The sequence below is a fragment of the Fulmarus glacialis genome, unplaced genomic scaffold (assembly GCF_000690835.1).
Source record: "Fulmarus glacialis isolate BGI_N327 unplaced genomic scaffold, ASM69083v1 scaffold39510, whole genome shotgun sequence".
Taxonomy (NCBI): Eukaryota; Metazoa; Chordata; class Aves; order Procellariiformes; family Procellariidae; genus Fulmarus; species Fulmarus glacialis.
This window is the reverse complement of record NW_009188983.1, coordinates 1-25,221: the sequence shown is the minus strand read 5'-3', so window position 1 is coordinate 25,221 and position 25,221 is coordinate 1. Positions and strand designations below refer to the sequence as shown.

Here is a 25,221-nt window from a genome sequence, read left to right as displayed (position 1 = left end):
TGGAGTATTTTTTCCACGCTGTTAGCTAGAGAGGAGCCTAGGGATTATTCAAATGAAAGGTGTGGAAAAAAATCATTATGTGGATTATTTTTTGTCATTTTAATACTGCCTCTTGACATAGGACAGGTTAGTTTCCCACTGCATTTTCTGTATTTTTTGCAAGTTCTGGCAAAAAGTTTAATCTCCAAAGCGTGTGTGTGAGGATAAACTTTGCAGCTGGTGAACAGAGAAAGGCTGATTTAAGCAAAAATGTGCCCAAACTACTTTACAGAGGAATTGCAAACCGTGGCTTTAACTTGGGGGGAAGAAAAGCACAGAATTCACAAAGGTTGGGGAGTTGCTTCTGAAGATAATGTAATTCTTCATGAGCTGGGATGTATGTGTCATGCTAAACCAAACAGGTAGTACAGGAAAATTTGAAAATTCAAAGTCTTTTTTTTTTCTGTTGATTACATCTTTAAGAAAATTCCCCTTCAGGAAGTAGTACTAGAGTCAGTGAAGCTTCTTATTTAAAACTGCAAACGTAATGCATGTTAGTAGCATTTTCCTCTGCCTTCTCTTCCCCCTCCTCCCCAGTTTGGTGTTCATTGCTTTTTCAGGGGATTGGTGAAAGAGCGTAACTGCTAGGAAGTCCCATTCATTCGCTTATCTTTGAGTGGTTTCCCAATGACTGGGGCCACCCTGACTCTAGTGACTTGCAGTTTCAGAAAATTCAGGTGGAAATGCCAGTTTCTGGCAGTACCCTTTAAGGCACCTACTGCCAAGTCCGCTTAACTCTCTGGCCATGTAGAAGGCTGAAGAACATTGAGATGAAGAATCAGACCCGCCGTACTGTTGGGTTTTGTCTTTTTTGGTGCAGATGTTGTCTACACCCTTTAGCGGGTGGTGTCGCCGGTGGGATGAATTAAGGTGAGGGGCTCAGCAGAGCCAGGAGCCACAGCACAGCCCCTGTGGGCAGGCAGGGCCACGCTTCACTGTCCCCTTGGGCAAAGCCTCCGGGCTGCCTCTGTCCGTGGTGCTTAACCGGCCCCGGGCCCTGCTGCACCTGCCAGGTTTGCCCACACTCCTACCCCTGTCCTCACCTGCTTTTGGAAACTGCTCTTCACCCTTGTGAAATGAAGGGATTCCTGCATCCTGAAGGAGGAGGCAGGCAGTGTGCAACGTTCTCAGCCTCATTTGCATATCTGCCAAAGACAAATGTCCTGATGTTACAGAGATTTAACTTTTTTTTCATGATGGTTTAAAGATTCTTCCTCTGAAATTGAGCTTTGGTCATACTCTGTCTGCGGGAGGTTCAGCCCATCACTGCTGTCTGCGAGGATTTGAAGAGTTGTAAGTCCAGCTTTGTTTGTGGACTTGTACCCAGAGTTCAGGGTAGAAGAGGTGCTCCCTTACTTGGTTATGAAGAAACAGAGACCCAGAAATTGCATTCCCCAGGGCCTGCATGGCTTCTGAGGTGGCAAGGCATGTCACTGAGGAACCCTTGTCTGAAATCTCAGGACTTGTGACGATCAGGTCCTTCACATTTTGAAGCGTGCCATCCCTGTTGGCTTTCCGTTGTCATGGAGTGGTAGGCTCCCCTTGGCCTGCGTTCTGTAGGGCCATCGGGTGTTGCTGTACCCAGGAAAAGAGCTTCGGGAAAAACTCGAGTGGTGCAGGCAAAGCTCAGCATCCATATAAATTAGGTCTCTAAGGCATTTTCATATCATTTGCACAGAACTTGACTGCATCTCATGGAGAATCAGAGTATGCCATAACTCTCATAAATGCCATCATCTTAAAGCAGCAGAGAGGTAAATGACACTAAGCAAAGACAATATGGTTAAAATATGCTTCTGTCATCCATTCACTCATTCATCTAGTTAGAGATGGGATTTTCCTTTATTCTAAAGAAAGCTGTTATACTTTGTGAAGATTCTGTCTTTGAACAGCCAGAGTAATGTTACCTTGTAGAGAAAGTAGTAAAAGTTCTCTTTGAATCTTCTGAATTTTGTGTAGACTAGGTGCGTAGCTATGAACACGCCTTGACTAGAGAGATACAAATCAATCCTGAAACTTGCCATAATGCGGTGATGGAGAGCAAGCCCTATTCTATCGACAGAGCTGCAGCTGTTCCAAAGAATCTGCCAGGACATACGCAAAGAAATCACGACTTTATTTTCACTTTTCAAGCATAAAATACATCTAAAAGTTAACTGCGTTGTATTCCTTTAAATTCTTCCAAATCGTGGTGATTCTTAAACCCAGGCACAGAAATATGTAGAAAGACATGAAGTTTAAAAGTCTAATAGTTTTACACTCTAACTAGAATTGTTACAAATCTTCAGTATATGATACGAAGGAACTATATATTCAGATGCCTTCATTTGAGCTCTATGAAATTAGGCAGCTAAGCCAGTCTATAATACGTAATTACTTGAAATTCTAATGAACGTATGAGCCTAGGGAGCTGACACTGCATTTCATGATCTCAGAGCACTGGTCAATGTTCTTCTTTATCCTGTAGAATGTTTCCACGTATTCAGAACGACCCAGAAGTTCAACAAAATCTTCATCGTGAGTTATCACCAGAAGCTGAAAGTTACGCTGTTGTGAGCGGCTTTTTATTATCCTACAAAGAGATATTATTTAGTGTATATTTATCTAAATCACATTTTAGTTTTAGAGAACTTGTAAATACATAGCACAAAAATATTTAACTATTGATAACGAATGACATGAACCGTCAAGCAATCTAACGCTCTTTAGCAACTCTTTTTACCCACATAAAAAAAACCCTCAAATTATTATTTTTTTTTTTCCAGATAAAGGAGAGGGAATCTAAAACTGCTTTGCATGTCTATCTGCAGATGCCAACAAAGATATGCTAGCTTAAAATGTAATTCACTTCTGCCGACTAGTATTAACATTTGAAAAATATCCATCTTTAAGCTTCACAAGAAGAGATCACTTACTCCACCAGGGCATGTGCAAGAGACTCTATGTTTTCTCGATCAAGATTGGTAGTAGGCTCATCTAGTGCCAATATGCCACAGTTGAGACAGAATGTTTCTGCTAGAGCAAGACGAATAATAAGAGAAGCAAGCACCTAAGGAAAAAAAAACCAACAGAGAAACTAACACCAAAATCTCACTCTTCAAAGTGTTCATAGAGGAACTACATGTAACATGCTATTTTTAATGCCGTTACAATCCATGACTAAAGTTTACGTAACAATGCACTGATAGTTCACAAAATGACAACAACAATTGTCATTAAAACTTGAAGTTTGAATTGAAAGATCCACTCTACAAAGTACTGTTGGAAAAATACTCAAAATTCAGGAGATACTGGAAGTAAGGATTACAATCTGAGGTAAAGATGCTACGACATTGCCATCTGCATTACCCCTATACTCTGTTCAAGCCTCGCCCTACTGCAGCAGGGATAGTGGAAATTTGTACGCGTATCACTAAGTTTGAGTTACTGAACTCCTGACTAGTTTCTAAAACTGACGACAGTAGGATTTAGGATTTACCACCTTACACGTTAGTTTTGTATTAAAATTCTTAATCATATTATTATTAGATCTCCTGTAGTGAAATTTAGTGAAAATTACAGAACACTCGATGGAAACTGTGCTGCCAAAAATACTTTCCAATTATCACAGCTGCTGGCATCACAGTTCATGATCAAAGAATTCTCAGAATATAAGCTAAGAAACTGTGAACCAGTTTCAGTCTCATTTACATAGGACTCTAACGTAACATCCTAGGAGAGGACACATTTTTTGCCTATACTGCTGTTTTATAAGATTTGGATTTCCCCCAAAATTAGTATGGAATTTTCAAAACCAAGTACACATCTACACTTAGGTGGGAATTAATTTGACAGCATTTTTCATATCAAAGCAACAATACAGTATTCATCTTCTCATGAAATACCCTTTCATGATTCTACTACTGTATGCCCTTAAAAATACTGTGTGTCATTTTGTTCCATTCCTTGATTTCATTTTCTACTACTGTCTGTACCATCTGGTCATGGAAAAGGCCTGGCTGCCAATGAGACTCTGCTGGAGTAAGCAACATGGTGGGAATTGCTATTCTGGAGGTAAAGCAGGCGGCAGTTCGTTACTCCAGATAATGGCAATTCTTCCTCAACATCGAAGAGATCTAAATCTGCTGCCATCATAGCCCTTTCAGCTACTGCAGAGGAAAGGGAGCCAGAAAGCTCCACCTCCCACTGCAAAAGAGGAAGGAGAATGCATCTCCCTCATACAACGGCAGTGTCCTCGGGCTAGGCTGTCACTGGCACCTTGCATAGAGAGCCTTAAGTGTCGGGGCGAGCTCTCTAGGTCTTCTATTTACAGTGCAGCAGGCACAAAGGATGGGCAGAAAGTGTTCCAGCAGGGAAGAAATAAGAGCAGCCCTGGCTGCATTTTTGTCCCTTTCTACTGTCTCTGCATTTAGGAAGATCGCTTGTTCTGGTGGAAATGGTTCATCTAAGCAAGAAGCAGAGTTTCCTGCTGTAATACTGCAAGTAGCGTTGGTTACCCAAGCTGCGTAACCAATATGCCAAGTGTCAAATGGCTACAAGTACTATAGTTTTTTTCCATACCTCAGCTATTTAAAAAAAAAAAAAAAAATTAAAGAAAGAAATCAGTATAGATGGTGATTTTGGAGGCAGATGAACAAGGCTAGTTCTCTTCTCTTCTCTTGCTTAGGAATATTTTAGATGCTCTGCCATAACATAACAGACAGGTGGAAACAACAACTCAAGCCCCAACATGTGAAAGAGGTGTGTTTAACTATGATGAACGTCTGATCACTGGTACCGTCAAGGCAGGTGTGGTATCAGGCCACTTGGCCAGTGTGCGTTATTAAAGTACCGAGACAGCTGAATGGCCAAAGTGCAGAGCTGACAGCTGACACAGATAGGACAGAATGAAATGCAATGCCTGAAAGTATGGCATGGTATGATATTTGGTGACATGAAATGAAAGGTTATATTCAGCAGTAGGGGAGAGTAGCATAACTTGGAGAAAAAGAGGTCTTACCATACTTAGAGGCAGACACAGTCATGAAAAAAAGACCAAGGGCCAGCCCTCAGGAAGCAAAAAATAATGGGAGCAAGTCAATAGACTTAAAGCTATGGGAACCTTAGTGGTAACTAGCAAGAGACTGGGAGGATTTGAACTTGAGAGGGAAGTTGAACCCTTCACTCCTGCAAGGACTCAGACCAGTCCCCAACTGAAACAATGGATTTTGGCACCCCAAAATAGAGTTCAGATGTTCAGAATCATATATTGCATACTGTCAGCAAAATCCAGATACAGTGAAGGAAAGTTGTACAGAATTGTAAATTAGTTGGAGCCACCTGTTCTTCAGGGTCACTTCAGAACGCGTTACACTCTCTTGCATTCACCTGAGTCAGTTTTCAGAATCCTGTTTACTGCATACTAGAAAATGCTATTACCTTTTGCCCAGCACTACATCTTCCTCGCATATCCAATGCTGTATCTCCCTTTATCATTACTACTCTGTAATTGTAACTTCTTCTTTTATCAGAGGCTGAGACATTCTCATCTGCATCAGAACGAATTTCTATATATTCAATATCTGAAAATGGGAAGGAGACAGTTTTTACATTATCAAAAATCTTTAAAAATATCATAGGATTAAACAGAGCTGAGGTATAATATGCAGTAACCATCAAAAATTCTCTTCAGAACTGCCACTAATAGATACGTTTTTGAAAGTAATTTTTCCAAAATTGAAGGAATGAACTCACGCAGTTCCCCTGTCTCAAGGAAACCATAACTTTGGAAAACACAGAAAAGGGAAAATTACCTCTATTTATCCTGTAACTAGCTACATAACATGTAATAAAGGAGATTATAGTAGTGACCAACAGATGTAGCCTTTAGAATGGAGCCAACTATTTTCAGATCCTGGATTTTCGATATTTTGAACAAACACTTTTCAGTATGCAGTGTTCAATATCACATGGATACATTTGGGCAAAACTACAAAAAATTACGTACCTTGTCCTCTGTAGGTGCTTCGCCAAAGGTCACGTATTATTTTGTTAATTTCTTCCATCTTCATGCTATGAAATGTCATTATTGCTCTAAAGAACACCAACACAAAGTACAAATTGTTATAGGTGCAGCCATGGACTGCTACGGACTACAGAAGCTTTAAGGAAGGCAGCAGGTCCCTTTCCATTCCCTAAATACTTTTACTAAAAATGTAGTACTAGTTCATTTTGAATGCATAAGTATCTAAAGACTAAACACACTCTATTTTGTAAATAATTCTACTCTCACAAACTGCTCAGTCTCAAGAAGTAGGATAGTAATGAAGACAAAAAGATTTGCAGTCAGCCACTCAACAGAAAGCAAGTTTACCTGACTTTTTAAGAGATTTATAATTTATGTGTGGGGTATATTTTCAGACTGACACCAAGAAGATGAATCTGATGTTAAGTCTTCCAAAAGATAGTAGTGTTACTCATTGGCACAGTCCCCCGCAACAGTGCAAACAACTGAGTCTCAGTAGGAAAGGAGAGCCTGTGAAGTTCCCTCAGAGCAGAGAATTCTGTTTCGAGAACGTAATGTATAATTACCAAAACAGACGTTATGACTAGAGCTACCTTTCTCTTCAGCAGCAAGAGTAACATAGGATGTCATTAATAATTTTCAATTTAATTCCGCCGGTTAATATACCAACATGACTTCAGTTCAATAATAAATGATTCCTTATGAAAGCATTCAAGAAAGGACAGGATGCTACATTTCTAACTTGGCTTTTTAAAGAAAAAGTGCTCTGTAATGAAAAAAATGGTTGCTCAATTTATGCCAATGTCTTCTTTCAAAAAACTATGGTAGAAATAAAATATACTTCTGAAATGGATGTTTACATATACTTTTCCTACCTCCCCTCTTATAGGAATTATTTCCACCTGTTCTGGGGAATACTGAAGTATCAACTCTAACAGGATTTGTTAAGTCTAAACAAAGAAGAAAGTATTTTCAACTATTTACTTAATTAAACCAAAGAATGCATTCCTCATCAATATTTATAATAAACCTCTAAATATTAAGTCAAGAAATATCAGCTGATAGCACGGAACACCCAAAATGTTGGTTTTCCCAGCTACAAATACAGTTTTCAATCTCTGGCCATTAGAGTTAACATTTCGTCTCACCGATTTTTCAGACGATTACCAATAAGTGATGCTTATCTATTTTTCTTGAAATTACAAGACTGATTTCCTGTTTTGCCTTAATTAGAAACAATAGATCATTTGATACCATACAAAAAGATTCTGAATTCTAAAAGGGAAATTCTTGGAGTGCATTTCCATTTAAGCTGAAAGGGAAGAATTATACATGCTCTGAACAATTTAAATCTTCACAACATAAATTTTGGATTAACTTGCATTCTAATATTAAACATATTTATTTTATCATTAAAACTGCTTAAAACAGGGTTCCTCTAGACCACCGTGTTTAATAACCATTGAGACCTGTCTTCTCACCTTGGAAAGATCTCATCTATTTAGTTTCTCCTCTTGACCATTATGCTGTACCCTCAACCACATTACTGCCCTTCTGTGCTCCTTTTTCCAGCACTACTAGACCCCTTTAATACAGGGGACCAAAATGGCATACTATATTCAAGACATGGGTGTATTGTGAATGTATACATTTACATTCTTTCTCTTTTTTGTTCCTAATATTCAATTTATCTTTCTGTCACTGAGCACCAGTTTCGTATTTCCTGAAATGTATCCACTGATTCCAAGATCCTTCCCCATTGTCCATCAGGTTGCAATTCCATCATTATAATTGAACGTACAGGGTTTTTTAGGGAGCCATATGTTTTATTTTGTATCTGTTTACAAATTTTGAGATGCTATTTTTGGCCAGTCAGTCCAAGACTAGAAAACAAGCTTCCAGAGGAAGCAGAAACAATCACAAAGTTTACTACACTTTCCATCAAATGCAAGACATGCTTCTTTTGATCTTGCCTTCTCTAATATAAGCACAAAACCACCCACACTGGAAAAGGGGAAAAAACACCTCTCTATTGTAATATTCTTTAATGAAAACACATCTGAGAAGATGATCACGGGGAACAAGTAATCTACCTGGCATACCTTATTCATGTTAAGCTATGACCAGAAGATGCTAAAACATACTGCTTTAGAAATGAAAAGTAGTACGAGAGACTATGCAAGAAAGATCTGGGTTAATAATGAAGGATTTAAACACAGATTTCACCTTTCCTAAACTCGTACTGTGGAGTTTATGTATTTTGAGAGAACATGTGAGACAGACTTTTAAGAAACACATTCTCCCACTGCGTATCCTGTAATACTTTTCTCTACTTCCCTCAAAAAAACCCAACCCAAACCAAAACCAAAATTACAGGAAGAAAGGAAAATCATCAGCAATTTTGGGAGACACACTTACAAAAGCTTCCTAAAAATGCCTTCAAGTGGGAAAAAAAAGCTACAGACGAACAGGGTCAGAGGAACAGCCTGCAGCTCCACTGGCTCTTCCACGTGTTTTCATATGAAAAACAAAGTTGAATGTATTTATTTTCTGGACATTCTGTAACCACCACAGGCAACACAGCAAAAGATTATTTCGCGCCAAGAATTCAGCACAGAAGGCACAGGTGGGTGATGTGTTGGGTTCACTCACTATTATCTCTCAACTTGAATTGTTGCATTGCTAATATGAATCCTAACACCTACAACCATAACTCAAAAAGGGTCCTACAGAGAATTGGGAATAAAATTGTAATGATCACTGCACTTATCTATGACTATATTAAATTCCATTATTACTGTCAATACACTAACTGTATGTACATCATATACATTAACTTATTTCCTACATCCTACCAATCCTGTGCTGTTTGTAGTATATTTTAATTAATTTACTTAAAAAGTTGTATCTTGTTATGTTATCTTAATATTTAAATATCTGATTTTATAAAGAGAAATAATTATATACCTCAAAGAATTATATCAATTTATTATCTCTAAGTTACCCCAGGAAGTCTGAAATTGAAAGCTGATTTGCATCAAGGTTATCAATAGTAATAAAGCCTAAAACATTTAAGAATTACCCTCATATGACAATACTTACTTATCAAGAGCCTTGTAATAAAGGTCCAGATCTTTGTTCACCAGCTCTGTTGTTCTCATAACAATCATCATATCCCTGTATTTCTCCTCTGCATCTCTGAATTGTGACTCTCGAAGTTCCTTTTTAAACCGAACAATCTCTTCCTCAAATCCACGTTGTCGGCCAAGTGCAACATGATGGTTTCTTTTCAGAGATTCTATTTTCTCCTCTAAATGTTTTTGTTCACTGTGAAATCATAATTGATATACAAGTCTTTTGTATTTAGTGTTTCACAATTTTTTAATCAGGGTTCTAATTTCAAGTTTATGTTAGACAATAGTTCATTATATTGTATCTATAAAGTCTGTAACAGTTAAAATTATAGTACTAATGTAACTGAAATTAAGACATTATTGAAATAAAAATATTTTAAAGTTTGTTAAGAACACATTCAAATCACTATTCTGAGTATGAGAAGCAAGTTATCAAGATGAAATGCCAAAGTGCTACATGTAGAAACATAGGAAACAATTAATTTCATAGGTGGAATTAAACTAGGATACTGAGCAAAGTAAGATTAATTAATTGGATAACCTCTAGGAAGCTAAATGAATGGTTCACACATAAGAACCAGCATAGGACTAATTCCTTTTCAAAAGTGTTTATTATCTAAGCAATTAATATTAAACTACTGAAATAAATACAAAACTTGCTGCTGAGACCTAAGCTGAAAATGAAAACTAAATATTCTTATCCAGAGACATGAATTCTTTTTTAAATGTGGATTTAACAGTGGAAGTCATTAAAAAAAATGGATTAGACTGGAACAGGTATATGCACATGTACACATATATGTATTTCTAGCTAGAAGCACTATATAATTTCACTGAGTCATTTATTTTGTCGTCATGGGGATATTATGCAAACATGAGTTTGAAGGAGGAAGTGGTCTACATGAATGGGGAGAAAGGTGGACCAGGAAACACACTGAAACACAGTGAATATTACATTCAGATATTCAGTGAATTCTTATGCAAAACATGCCATTCTGTTTTGAAGATGCTTACTTTTTCATTTGCGGGACTTTCATTTCTCCCATCTCCTTCACAAGGTGTTTTACATTGTCTTCAACTTCTTTTAGCTCTTCATTCCGTTTCCTCAAAGTAAGATTATCCTCTAGCCACCTTTCCTGTATCTATCTCCACAGAAAGCAAGAAGTTGTGTAATGTTTCAGTATACTGATTTTCAATTACAAAGTATGAGTTCTGCACAACTCTAAAACGTGCTGCAAGCATAAATAATTGACAACAATGAAAATTATCACAGTGAGAACTTATCTTGTGCTAGAAACAGGGTATAATGGAAACCAGCAGTATTATTTCATATTTCAATCTGAAGTAATACTTACAGTATTTATTGTCAGGCGAACACAAGTGCGACCCTGTGCACGAATATTAATCAATGTTTCAAATGGGGCAAGTAATTTAGAATGAGATTTAACAAAGTTCCCCATCTCAGTTCTACAAGTAAGTGGTGGGGTAGAATGGGGAAAGACATCTTTCCTATAAAGAATGTAAACAGTATTTGAAATATATACACAAGAATTTAAAGTACTTGACAAAATCTGGAGTAACTAGCAACTTTTGGTACCTGCAATTAGAAACACCTTACAGCAGTCTTACTTCAGAAGGCAGGTATTCTCCACACAAAGATACTTTTGAAAATGCTTACCCCTTTTGGAAATACCACAAAAGGATAGTTAGAGATAGACATTTTCTCAACTGCATCTACTTTTGCATATACAAATCTCAGGACATTTTTCAGCCTAATGCATGTATAGCAGCTATTCTGACTAACAACTGATTAAGCAAATCAGGAGGAGACAAACTGTACCACTACGGACTTAGGCAGACTTAAACCAAAACCAGAAATGAATTCAACTATGCAAAATATATTTTGCTGTAAAACAATGCATCTACCTTTTGAGTGTCAATATCTTGTCGAATCATTTCCATCTCTTTACTTATCATTTCCTTCCGTTTCTCACAGGCAGCTAACTGAGAATTTACTTCTTCAAGTTCAGACTCTTTTTGCTAAAGAAATAAAATGGTATATGATTTGAACACGAAAGTGCTTTTAATGTCAACTTTTTGTTGACTGTTTTTTAGGTTACCTTTTTATAGTCTTCTTTTCCTTGTTGAATATAGTTTTCAATTTCTTTCACATACTTGTTTATATCTTTAACTTTCTCTTTTATGCCATTTATCTGCAGAGGAAATATTTCAAATGAAATGCAGTCGTATGTCCAAGAACTGGTACGCTCTGTATCAAAGATTAGATACTGGATAACACTATTGTCTAAGTACAATTCCTTATCATAACTCCCTTTAATTTACTAATAAAGCCTTCAGCTTTTGAAACCCAGATGCTCCTTATTACCATGAAAATGTTTTCCAAAGCAAATGGTAAATCACTCATTTGTGCTTACACAAGAGGGCCACTTCACCTGAGTAAAACAGGTTTGTCTCTTGGCAAGGACAGGTTACAGTCATCCTTGCTATTTCTCTCTTACATCTATTAGGGAGGGCTTTTAATACCATTGGTCACTAAACATTGCCATATGTCCCTAGAAGCATTTTGACAAGACTGCCAAAGGTTAATTACAATTGAGTTCATCTCCTGACTTGGTTGTGTTCCTTTTCTTCCCTAAAACTTCCACCAATCTAAAGCATTCGCTACAGTCACCGCTGTTTTCCTAAAAGCGACCTCATTACCATAGCTTCCATCCATGCCTGAAAACCAATATATAATTCTATCTCCCAGCTATGTCAAAAGCAAACAAACCTTCTCTTGTGTTTCTTTATTACTTGCAGTCCTTTTATTCATTAGATCCTCCTTCTCCTGCTGCAGTTTTTCTAAAGTGGCATCCAAAGGAAATGCCTGTTCTTTTGCTTCCTGAAAAGCAATTGGAGAAAATCCTTTTTGTTTTCTCATTCTGTTAAAGATCAACACTTTTTCAAGTGGTAAAAAACATCATGTGGTAATTTCTTTCTTTTTTTTTATGTGTATTGAAAAATAGATGTGAAAACATGTATTAATAAAGTTCTGGAAATTCCCAAAGATATGCAATAGCAGCACAGGACAAACATTATTTGCTAGGATTACAGACAATGTTAAATATAACAAGATTATGATTTTTTTCCCAGGACAACAAAGCTAAGGGTTAAATAATTAAGAATATTTCCTACCTTGATCTCTCTGCATAAGGACTGAAACTCAGTAGTTAATTCCACTGTTTGCTCCTCCAGTTGTCGACGACGCTGCATGCTGCTGGAAATCTGAAGTTTCTCTGCTTTAAGCTCATTAACTGTACTCTTTAGCTGCTGAATCTGATTTTGCTGGTCTTGCTTGAGTTTTTGATTTAACTCAATTTTACCAGTAACTGTAGATGAAAACAAACACAGAGTCCATCTGTTATTAAAAACATTTGTCGTCTTCCTTATGAAAATTTAACTCTAAATTAAGCTAGTATGACCCCAAAAACCAAAACAACAAACTATGAGAATACAGTTATTTCAGAATGTAAAATAAGTAAACTAAAGTTTAGGTTTTTAATGGCAGCAAATTTAGAACATTATTTTCAATATAAAAAGGAAATACCAGTTTTGCATGACCTACCTGTATCCCACAAGTGTTTTTTCTCTTGTTTTTCTTGGCTTACTTGTAGAACAGTTCTACTTAAATCGACCCCTAGCAGCTTAGCCTCCTGCTGAGCAATTTTTCGTTCAACATCCCTAATATCAGTCTGAAAGTATGAGGAAAAGTACTATTATTATTGTATTAGTGTTTAACAATGTATTTTTTATCTTTGGCACACAAGAACAAGCTTGGGGCTTGTGGCATACATGACTCGAGACCTTCAAATTTATCTCCTCTGCTGGAGCAGTGTCACATCATTAGCAGTAAAGTCATCTCAGCCCACAGGCTGCTAGAAACTGGAATTCCTAATTGCAGGAGGAAATCAGTCAATACAGATGGATGGGCTTTTGACATCCCCAGGTTACCTCAGAACAGTTACATGTGCTACCTGTCTCTGCGACAACAGACTTGTTGGAGCCTCAGGAGCTGCTGCCACCTCCCACCCATGAAATGGTCTCAGTCCTTTGCCCGGCCCCTGATTCTCTACGTAATTGTGCCTCTCGTGGTTCTCAGTCGAGCAAAGATTTTGTGTTGGTAATAAAGGCATGAAGACTGTTCAAAACAGTCTCCTGTGTCAGAATAATAAAAAGTGTAGGATATCAATTCCCCTTTACCATATATTCAGATGGCACAGAACAAGGAAGCCTATGTGACAAGATTTCAGAAAGTACACAGAGTAGATGCTGAGAACACGCTGAACGATAATGACAGAAGCCTGACTAGGAGGACTGAAAAAGACTTCGATGTACTTGTGTTCGTGCTGAAGTTCTGGATTACACCTCTTTTCCCAGTTACCATAGCACAGAATTGAATCAGAACCCAAGGGACTCTGTGGTCCTCAAAAGCAAAAATTATTACATAAAACTTTTAAGTTTTATTAGTACCAAGATCACCTACGCTATGCTGCCTTTTAAAGTATTTTTACTTGGCTTGAAAAGGCTTAAGACCTCAGAGTTTTGTCATATTATTGATTGTCTACATACTGAGATGCTAGCAAGTGAGTATCATTTTATATATGCTAAAAGAAATTACCAAAGCATACCTGGTACCTTTCCATTAGTGTTATATCCTGTAAACGCGCCTTGGCACTTTCCTCCTTAGACAAAGCTGTCTGCAAGGCTGATTCCTGTTCTTCTATCTCACCCTTCAGGCCTGTTAAATCCCTGTTTGCATTCTGTATCTTGTTCCTCAAGTCTGGTATGTCCCTATCTTGGAGTTCAACTACAGTTCGCCTTAAATAAAACACAAATCCGAAAAATTTCCTTTGTCAAAACCAGCAGCATAAATTCAAGACATTCAAGATCACAAAAACTGTGATATGATTTAATACTGGAAGACTAAATTTAGCCAAAATAGTATCCCCTTAACCTTGCCCACGTTCCATTGAGCTAAGGTAATGCATCCCTCATTTTAGATAGGTGAGATGAAACAAACCAGCAAACAGTATCTCTTTTGGTTTTCAACTTAATTACAGGAAGTGCTCATGAGAGGGTCTAAATCCACTGTACAAGAGTGCCCTCTTGCGAAGAAAAGGTCTACACTCTAACACATTCTCCAAATTCTCTCAGAACAACAACCTGCAGATTTCTTGAGACTAGAACCTCTTCACCTACTGGCAGGAAACCTGCATACTCTTACTTTAAATGCTGTTCATATGCTAAGGGCAAAAAAACCCCCAGGACTCTGACAAAAATTCTTTAGGGCTAGTGTTATTTGTTTATGTTTTGGAAGGAGGCAACAGAAAGAGAAAAGGGAAGCAACAACAAAACAGCCTGTCTAGTATTTTCATAGCTTTAAGAATACAGACAAATTCAGCCCGGAAATTGGAAAATACTGTAGGCACCTTTTCTGAATTTGTTAATATTACCTACGCTTTGTATTGCCTCGCAAGTTCAAAAAACCCACCAACATAAAAGGGTTTTCGAAATAACTAAAATAAAGGAATAAATTCAGTCCAATCTAATATGGGTTATCAGTATTAGACACAGAGATGCATTCCCAAATGATGGAATTGCACATAACTGAACCTCAAGGAAACAGAAACGGCATTGGTAATCCACTATAAAACCCAGAGATGCCTTTCTGGAACATCATAATTCATACAAAACTGCCAGCAACAAAAAGTCTTGTTAAAGGAGATACAAATCAAGATATTATTAAAGGGTGTTCAGTTCCCATTCTGTCTAGACAAACTTCCATTTCAGCATTTTTAAGAAACATATTTAAGGTGACATGGTATGAAAACATTTCATTAACAACAAAAACAGCCTGTCCATGTTAAAATACAATGATAAATAACAAGGAGGGGAACTGTGCCTGTATAGTGTAAATGATCGGCAGAAAAATATGTATATAACCACTTTTTCTGCCTCACTCTCACGAGAAACCCCAAAGGACCAGAAATACCAAAAATATAAAATAGTTTAATATTAAAGTCCAAATGAGCAGAGAACCAATGCTAGCAAAATATTTGTCTCAACAATGAGATGTTTTAATGAATTAACTAGCCCTAAAATAAAGCTTCCTTGATGTCTACATAATTTCTAATAATCAAAAACCAAGCATTTGAAAGGAAACAGCTTGCAACAATATGGCTTAAGGACTTTACCGAAGTGGTTTAAGACTCATCATTTCATCACGTTTCTTCTCTTTTCTTTTAAGCTCAGACTCTGTTGACTTCAGTTTGTCTGGAGCAAGACGCAGCTTAGACTGCAGATCACTAATTACATCTTGCAGTTCGGCCTCTGTTTGAAAAACTCTTTGACAAACTGGACAACATGACTGGTTCTCCTCTGTCAATTGTGTAATGAACTGTGAATAAACTGCAGTGGCTCCAGCAAGCACAGCTGGTTTAAAAAGAAACAAAAGACTTTATGTAAAAATATAAACAGTGCATAATCAGATCTAAACTAGATACGTATTTACCATAAATGCGACAAAATTATAACCCACAAAATCACAAAGAGAGGAAACTGAAATGGCCCTAAGCGACCTGGTCTGAACTCAATGCTGCCCCTGCTTTCAGCAGGTTGCCCTAGATCATGTCCTGAAGTCCTCGTCAACCTGAATTATTCTTCGAGTCTCTTTTACTAAGCCATGCTCATCCCTCTGTAATTGACAGCGCAAGTGAATACTTCCTTCAGAAATTACTTTCTTTCAGTTAGTAGTAGGCCCCATGGGCCAAACCCAACCGAACGGCTGGTTCTGCACTTGTCTTCACACCTGGCAGATCCACGCACTCAAACATTTCCTTAGCTTTGAGAAGGTCATAATCTACATAGGCAGTAAGCCAAAGCAGGTACTTCATTTACACATAGTAAGAGAATTAACTGAAATAATTCAAACAACTGATCCTGCTTAAGTGTAAAACAGAAACAGTAGTAAAGATAAGGCAAATTCGTTAAAAAATCGTAAGATTCAGTAATAATCTTCTTAAACCAGTTTCTGTGCCGATTGTCTTGCACAAGCAACAGACTGTCCTCAATATCTGAGGCTTACATTTAAAACAAGCTTTAGACAAATTTACCTCGCTGTTTTGAACTTTTTTCAATTTCATCTTGAAGTTTGTTCAGATCACTGTCAAAATCTTGGCTTCCACAAACATCAAAAAGTTTTGCTTCATGAAGGGACAACTGTGCTTCTTTTTTTCTTAGCTCATTACTGACATAAGTTTTATGATATTCTACAGATGCCAGTCGTTTGCTGAAACATCAATGCATAAACTCTTTTATTACAAAAAAAGGAAGAATTTCAAACTGTTTAAGCAAAAACAAAAACATGGGAAGTTAACCTGAAATTGGTATTACAGAGCTGTTCTTTAATGATTTTTAGGAAATCTATAGCATCAACTTTTTATTAATCTAAGTACAGCATAAAGTGTTTCATTTTAATTCCCTTTTGTTTTCTAGATGCTTACTGATGAGAAACTCATTTCTAACGACAAAGCCATACAAAACTTTACAGAATAATACAATATCAACTTTTTTCCCCTACAACAATTATTGTTTATGAGATATTACTGAATCTCTTAAGCAAAGAACGTTAGCATGCTTCTACTCATGTTCCATACTTCGAATTACGCAATATTCTTATACTTAAAACCTTGGGGGTTTTGTGTTGTGGAAGTTTAATGTGTATCACTGCATAGTGTGCTGATGTTACCTACTCTTTCTAACAGATTGTTTTATATAATCAAATGAAATCAGGAACAAGTAATCACACATGAACTTGTGATATAGTCACTAACCACTCTGTGACTTAAAAGAAGACCAGCAATATCCAACCCCCAAGCACATTCGTTCAGCTAGGATTAGTATAAACAATTAAGGATGTTCCAGAACAGTGTTTTGCTATCTGCTTTTAGTGCTGCCTTTGACATACTACAAATGTTGTGATTTTATTAACTAGCACAAACTATATCAGCTGTACATTACAAAAATTCTGCAGAATGCTTTCTTTGGTTTTGCAGATCCTAAATAAACAATAATGAATTAAAGTAACAAGTATGTTAAGCACAGTAAACTTTCCAACATTTAAATTCACAATTACGTAAATACTTATGGAGACATAATCAATTAAATTAATACCTACTTAAGGCCAGCAAGATTATCCCTTGTCTGATTAATCTTTTTATTTTTATCATGAAGCCAGTCTTCAAGTTGGTTTTTATTCGGAAAGTATCCCAACAGTGATGTCAGTTCATCAGAATGTCTTGATTTTACTTTTCTAATCTGCTCCTCTTTGTCTGCCTGGGGAAATAAAGCATTTTAAATTAATTTTTTCATACGTTCAAGTTTATGTCACTAAATGCGTTCATGAAGTTAATGGCTTCTATGAAGTCAGACAGAAGCTTTAGATATGATTATTGATAAACACCTGAAAAATACACAAATCTTGAAGGGACTGTATTAATTTCATGTCCCTCTCTTATGAGATGATGATAGAAAAATTACTTTGTCTTTCTTTAGCATGTCCATTTGGGTAATTGTCGTGGTATGTAGATTCAACTGTTCCATCTCTTGATCTAACTTCCTAAGAGCTTTGTCCAGGTTTATTTTCTCATTTTGCAGAGTTTGAACTTCCAGTTCGAGTGTTTCTACATTGCTGTTCCTCTCAGCCTTCTCAAGCTCATGTTCCTAAACAAAAAATAAAAGCCCAGAAGACTTAAATAATTATGCTAATCAATAAAGTTCTAAGTAAAGGAAACAGAAAAAAGCTCTTAAGCTGCCTGGCAGCAGTACCATTAGCTGTTACAGTAATGACATTTACAAGATTTGTAAAGAATACATGAAAAAGGACAAAGGCTGTGATGTTGGCATGGGGAAAGTAAAGCAGATACAGGATGCACTGTTCTGAAATGTAGTACCACCCTAAGTTGCTCATGCTTTTACCGTAAGCCATGGCCACATGATTTAACTTCAGGAAGCTCACTCATATTTAGTTTGATTCTCTGTATTTTAGCATCTACTGTACATTAAATTTGGAATTATCCTAGTGAGGAGGCTAGAAGAAAAACTGTCAAGCACTGAATTCATACACTACTAACAAACACAAAAATATTTGGCTACAAAGGCATAACCAGCTGTTCAACTGGGACATAAAATGCTTGTAACTTTATAATACTTCATTGGATAAAATGCTTATAACCAACTAGCCCATCTCACAGACAAGTCATCTGGAAAAGTGTAGGTAGCGTAGCACTTCAGGTCATATTTTTCTGGCCCAATAATTTACGACTGACTAATCTTATGATATCACTAGCTGTGGTTATTAGCCTATTTATAACTCACCAAGCAGAAGCAGTATATCCTATGCATGCACTGTACAAAAACATAGTGAATAGTCCCTGCCCCAAAGGGCGCACCATCTAAACAGACAAAGCATAGAGAGGGTATTAAAAGGGCAAAAATGCAGCAGATGGAGTAAACATCAAGAGGGTTTTTTGTTCGGGTTTTTTTCATGATAAAGCCAAAATTTTTTACTTCAAACTTCTATAAACTTTTCAATTACATTAACTTACTGTCTTGACAATCTCCTGATCCAACTCCAGAATTCTGTCTGAAAACCCCTCCAACTGCTGCAATTCATATTTTACATTCTTCAGTTCAACTTGTTTCTTATTTTGAATGTCTGATTTCAGGTCAATGGTTCTTTCTAATCCAGTTTTCTTGTCTCTTATTTCATCTATCTGTTTTTGTTTCATTGCTTCTTTTCGTGCAAATTCTCTCTGAAAGAAGTCAGCAATAATATACTCATTATTTTTTCCATAGGAAAACAACATTTAAAAAAACTTCTTCACACTAGCTAGCAAATACTCACCACTGTAATACAAGACATTGAAACACTTAGATAACTAGAACTTGTCTAAAATTTTCTGCTGAAATGTTTTGATAGGAAAATGCAGATGCATCATACCAGTAGTGTTCTGTGAGAGCAACTCCATTTTAAAGATGACTTCAACAAAAAGTTGCTTATTTTTAAACCAGTTGCCCACTGTAATTCTTCCTCAGGCTTTTTAGCTTGTCAGTGATCCACCTGCATGAGAGGGCTGCTGAGAAAAACCTATCTGAAGAACTGCCTGTTCAATAGTTTTGACAATTCAGATCACTCGATGACCACTCTTAGTTCCAAAACTAATTTCCATGGAAAGATTCAGGCAACCCACAACAAAGAATTCTAAAAGAAAAAAATGGCTTCGGTTTTCCTCCCCCAACACCATAAAGACAGATATGAACCAATAACACACTAATAACCAATACTAACTACACTACTAAAACAACAAAATTCTTACCATCAAATGATTTGCAGCTTCTGTATCTCTTTCCTGTCTCTCCTTCAACAACCTGTGGAAACTAGTAATGTGCCTTTCATTAAAAGGTGCTCGCTCAAAACCATCTAATTCCAGCTGTGCTGCCAAAGACTGAATTAATGAATCCCTCGTTGTGATGTGTTCTTGGTGACGATCTGCTTGTAGTTGAAGACGACCTTCACAAAAAGAAAACGTGACATAAATGCTCAAAAACCGCGGCAGAAGATACATTTAGGATTCAAAGTCAGCTGCAACTATTTTCTTAAAGTCTCTGAAACCGAAGTATTTTTAAACAACACCAAAAGCTCCAGAGTAAAAACAAGCTTTAGCTTGAGAGATTGCTATTTCAGGTAACTAAATTTTTATTAACTAAATAAATCACGAATTTAAAGGAAAGCCTCTCAAAACACTAAAAATATTATTCTGATAAATATAAACAAACAAAGCCCAAACATACTTTATGTAAGCATATATTTTGTGTCTCAACTACTACAGCTTTACTGAAATTCCCATAGTCCATCTAAAAGAGAATACACGATACATGAAAGAATATTATCCTAAAGCCCTCTGACTCGTCCCCAGCCCCCACCCAAGATACTAAGCATGCCAAGCATTCAGCTTTCACGTTTTTCTTGGTTAAAACACACTTATACAATCACATCTGGTTAGCAGGCATTTTCATCACCTAAAGAAAGTACAAGCTCAGACAGTGAAAACAACTATATTGTAAACTACTAGGCTGACATTGATCTATGCCACCATAAATTACCTATTTGTAATATTTTTATAAAGAATGGTCCACTTAAGAATAAAGGTACTACATGTTGTAATTATAGCTAAAACAACAAGTGCACATTAGAAACTCCAGAGGAAGAACGCCAAGACCTGTCCACCTGTGAGAGTCTCATACCATACTGTGCAGCTGACCCCAAACTCATACACATTTTAGGGGTTTTGTCCAGTGTAAATCCCTTCAATTGTTTTCAGGTCCATTTCAGATCTTAATTACATTAAAAAATAAATACAAGGTTATAGATGAAGTCTAAAATACCTCGTTCAATAAGTAGTTCTGATTTCTCACTGTTAAATCTCTGGCATTCTTTAGTGGCTCTATCTAATTCACGCTTACAGTCTGATAATCTCTTCTCTTTCTCCTTCACTGTCCTCTGGTGGTTCTGGTATCTATCTCTTAGTTGTTCATCTGTTCCTTGAAAAACCTGTACACCAAATACAATACAGAATAAAGTTAGCTTTTTAACTAAATTTGTAAGCCAATTAATGATGTTTTTAAAAAGTATAGTTTTTACCATAACGGAATTCAAGAAATAAGACCATAAACACCTCCCACACAGAATTTCTGTATTAAGACATATATCAAGAAAAATTAAATATGCTACAAGCAAAACTGGAAAATCTATTTTTCTTAGGCTGATAAAACACAGGAATCTAAATTTTTACCACTAAGGAATTTCTTTCCATTTTTCAAAATAGTTTTAAATGCCTTGTCACAATCACACAGAAGACTGACAATTATTTCTTATTTTAAGAGAAAGAAAGAAAAGTCTTCAGGGAGATGAGTAAGATTAACGCCAGGAGCCATCCCATACTGGTCAAAACAAGTGCTGGCTATCATCAACATACAGTGAGAAGTAGGTATTTTCAAGTTACACACTGCAGGGCATTGTTACCAGTAATTATCACTTCTATGAAAACTTTTGTCAGTATTTGCCTTCCTGGCAAACTAGTCTATGTTGGAGGGAAAAGTTACAAAAAGCAATTTAACCCAAATTACACAGAAACTAATACAGCTTTATTGAGCCATATTTGCATTATCTGATAATATCAAGCGAGCTACAGGGGCTATGAAAATGTTTTTCACCAACATCCGATGCATAATAAAAGATATACTTAGTTCACTGGGTAGCAAAAGAGAATGATTCTTCAGCAGAAAATATGGCAGCATGGAATTTAAAAGGCAACCTTTTCCATCTTCTGTTGCAGATCTTGATTATCTTTCTCCATCTGTCTCCTCCTGCTCTCCAGGGCTTTTATGTCGTTGTCTAGCCTCATTACTTTTATGAGATTCTGTTCAACTACTGCCAGAGAACTCTGCAAAGGAAAGAATGCTGTAAGTAAAATATCTCACCAGCTTATGAATCCCATAATCAATTGTTCTATACAATATAGTTAGTCTAAGTGTAAAACGTTCAGCTTTATATAGTATTTTTTAAAAATAGGGGGCTTTAAGTTTGAGTTGAGTTTTTTAGATACAGTTTATAGTAGTTTTAGTTACCTGCTAAATTTGAGAAAGAGAGATTTTAAATTAAGCTACAAAAATCCAATGCTGCTACAAGAATTTCACAAACTATGTTCTTAAACCTCCAATGACTGCTTACAGATTAGACCAGCATCTGCAGGTTTGTTGAGGTATGCTTGATTCTGCTTCAGAGCAAAGGATTAGGTAACACAACATAAAAGTGTAAGATTTTGGCCAAGAAGTTTGTCCAGCTTTCACATTTTTCTGTGTTCTTTAGTACCTATATATTGTTTTGTATTAAAGTCTTAATGTAATCATCACGCAAATTACCTTTAGAGGATCAAGTTGACTCTCAATAGATTTTACATTCTCCTTAGAAGCAGCCAGTTGAGCCTCTCTATTGCTAAGATGATCCTGGATTTCCTGTGCTTTTTCTTTATTCTGTTTTAGGTATTTCAGTTCTGTCTGACACTCTCTTACTTTCAAGCTTTGTTTCAGTCGTACCTGACGGAGAGTTTCCAGTGCTTTAATATACCTTTAAAAAAAACAAAATTTCAGATCCTATTGGCAATATAGCAACACTGATGTATGAAACAATGCCTTAGACATTTTCATTAACACCTACATTATTAGAGAAGACATTTCTTACTTAGTTTTTATTTAATTACAGTAAAGAAAAAAACCTTGTTGCTGAAAAGATCTCATCAAATTTTTGTTTCAGGGCCTTCCCTTCACTTAATGGCCAGTTGGATTCTTCTTGGTGGCAGAAAATGACATTGTTAATCACCGATTTGGAAACACCAAGGGCGCTGATCATCTCTCGATCAATTTCTGCACACTTGGAACTCAGACTGACCTTCTCGCCATGCCTATGTAGCACAGATAAAGAAAATCCCCAAAGAAGTTACTAGCAAATTCTTTTAAAAGTAAACTGCATTTTTAACAGTGTAAGATCATTGTAACGTACTGATTCAAAAACTTAACGAGTAACAATTTTTAACCATATAATTACCATGTTCAACACGCGCATTTAACACTGTCAATATTGCAGTCTAGACTGTTAAACATCTTAAAACTATGCAGAACCACCAGAGGGAGCAAAACCGATCCTGAATGAATTTAAGTGAATACACTTCTTAAATAGTGGAGATCGGAGTTAAACACGGGCCAACAATGATCTGAAACTGAAGATGGTACTAAAGGAAGTAAAACCTACATACTCCACACAATGCTACTTTCAAACCCTACCATTATTAATACAATTTTCAAATAAATGCAAGTTAATAGATATAAGTATCTATTACTATAGTGGCTATCAATTGTAGGATTTTTGAATCAACTAATAGATAAAGTGATGAAACTACACAGCTTTAACCTAAGAGCACTGGTAGCTACTTCAAGGAATACACTATGAAGTTTTCTCTTGTCTTATACATAAAAATATACAAAACCCAAACCGATCTTCATGCCAAAGTAGGAAAAAAAAAAAACTTACCTTGTTCTAGTAATGACACCTTCAAGTGTTTTAAATTCTGTTTTCTTGCCTTTCTGGGTACAGACCATGGATCGCTGGACAGCTACGAGCTCTCCGTTTACATCTCGAAACTGCAATCGAATCTGAGCTCTAACATCTGTTTCATTGGCAACCTTTAATAGAAACAAAAAAACTGAATAAGGGAAATTCTTCTCAATATCCAAATGAATATGTGCCTCCCCAGCTGTGGGTAATGTTCTGATCTGCCCCAGCTCTTTGTTTTTCCTGAAACAATATGGTCAGCTCATGTCTGTCTAGAGCTTGAGCATACCCATTCTCATCACAACACTGAGTGCAGTTAAGTATCTGACTTAGGAGTAAACGCACATAAAATCTAGTCACTATGACTTTTACCTTTGGATCGTGAACAAATGAGTTTCCTTTGGTGCCAGGAGGAAAATCTCCAGTGGATATATATTTAAGACATTCAATGATAGTCTAAGAAAACAGAAATAAATATATAGTTATAATGGCCATTTAGAGTAAACAAGATGGACTACAGGCAAAACCACAGTAACAGCCCAAATATTTACAAATTAGTTAAATATGCGAGGAGAAAGAAATAAGAAATAACATTTTATTTTTTCAGTATCATGAGAATATGGTACTTTGCAAAATCGGTTTGCATCAGGATCCGGATCAATTTCCTATGAAAAATGTCAACCTGTGCTCTGCAAAATCTCTAATAATAATAAACACCACAGTATTTTACAGTTTATTTTACTGTTTATTTACAGTAAACAGCGAGATTTTTGTAATATTATCAATACTTTTCTGTAGAGATCATTATTTGTATTTTGAGGGCTTTCAGAGCTATTTACAGTGCAAAACCAAACATATAGTAAGTCTTACCGTTTTTCCTGCACCATTTGGTCCCACTAAAATAGTTAACGGATTAAAGAAAGTGATAATTTGTTTGTCTTTATCCTCTACCCCAAAACTCCTCACTCCAAGAATACTCATTTTCTCAATCTTCGACATTTCTGCAGAACTTCTCTTCCGAAGTCAGAAGTGTAAACGTTATAAATCCTGTAAAATAAAGCTTCGTGAAAAATCCAGAAGGCAAAAATCACAGCCTATCACTGGAAGCTGACAACACATCTATACAAGCACAAAATATTATGAACATCTTTAAAAACACAGCTAAGGCTCTTCAGTTATGGCTCAAGATACAGAACATAGGAAGGCAAAACTCTCATTTGTTTTAAGCTGAGAAGCTAATCAACTCCAAGTTAAGAGAACTGCCATACTATTTATCATTAAATCAAAAACAATGGCCAAAACCAACCCTTGAAATATAGAGAAATGTGCTTTATTCCACATCACAAAACCCACACACATGCTTTCAGAATGCCGCAAACGCAACAGAGGCACCAATATTTTTTCCCTTTAAAAATCCACTGTTGTACTGCAATACCCAACACTGTCCGAGCTTTGCTACCGCCTCTATTTCTCACAGGACCGCATTCAAATTTGTACGGGACATCCAGCATTACCTTTGTCCTGATATGGGGGGAAGAAAAAAAGCAGGAGACTTTACGGCCACAGCTGCAGGGGCAGGCGGGGCGCACGGGCCTGTCCACGGGTGGGAGCTGCCCCTGTCGCAGGGCTGGGGTAACTGATGGAGGCAACTCCTACCCTAAGGCCCCTTACTGACCCATGGTAAACACGTACATTTCAAGCGTATATATTTGTGCATTTCAGCTATGTTTCATATGGCCGAAAGAGCGTTGCTCAGTGCGCTCCCACTCCCCCCTCAGGGCCCTCCCCGGCCCCCCCTGCCCTCCGCCAGGCGCGGC

General features: G+C 36.8%; 1 protein-coding gene across 1 annotated transcript; it reads right to left on the bottom strand.

Annotated features, from left to right (window-relative positions):
- Positions 1–2,424: 2,424 nt before the first annotated feature.
- RAD50 (RAD50 homolog (S. cerevisiae)) lies at positions 2,425–24,496 on the bottom strand. Its single transcript, XM_009580594.1, has 25 exons — positions 24,275–24,496; positions 23,777–23,860; positions 23,384–23,535; positions 22,572–22,757; positions 22,219–22,423; positions 21,612–21,740; positions 20,683–20,848; positions 19,614–19,807; positions 18,843–19,049; positions 17,776–17,958; positions 17,414–17,571; positions 16,350–16,525; positions 15,432–15,669; positions 13,866–14,055; positions 12,803–12,929; positions 12,373–12,566; positions 11,969–12,079; positions 11,298–11,390; positions 11,104–11,217; positions 10,192–10,319; positions 9,146–9,370; positions 6,026–6,111; positions 5,458–5,600; positions 2,955–3,088; positions 2,425–2,611 (listed from the first exon to the last, which is right to left on the bottom strand). Exons 1-25 carry the CDS (start codon positions 24,401–24,403, stop codon positions 2,425–2,427), a joined length of 3,939 nt encoding a protein of 1,312 aa, XP_009578889.1. The 5' UTR covers positions 24,404–24,496.
- Between the last annotated feature and the right edge of the window lie 725 nt (positions 24,497–25,221).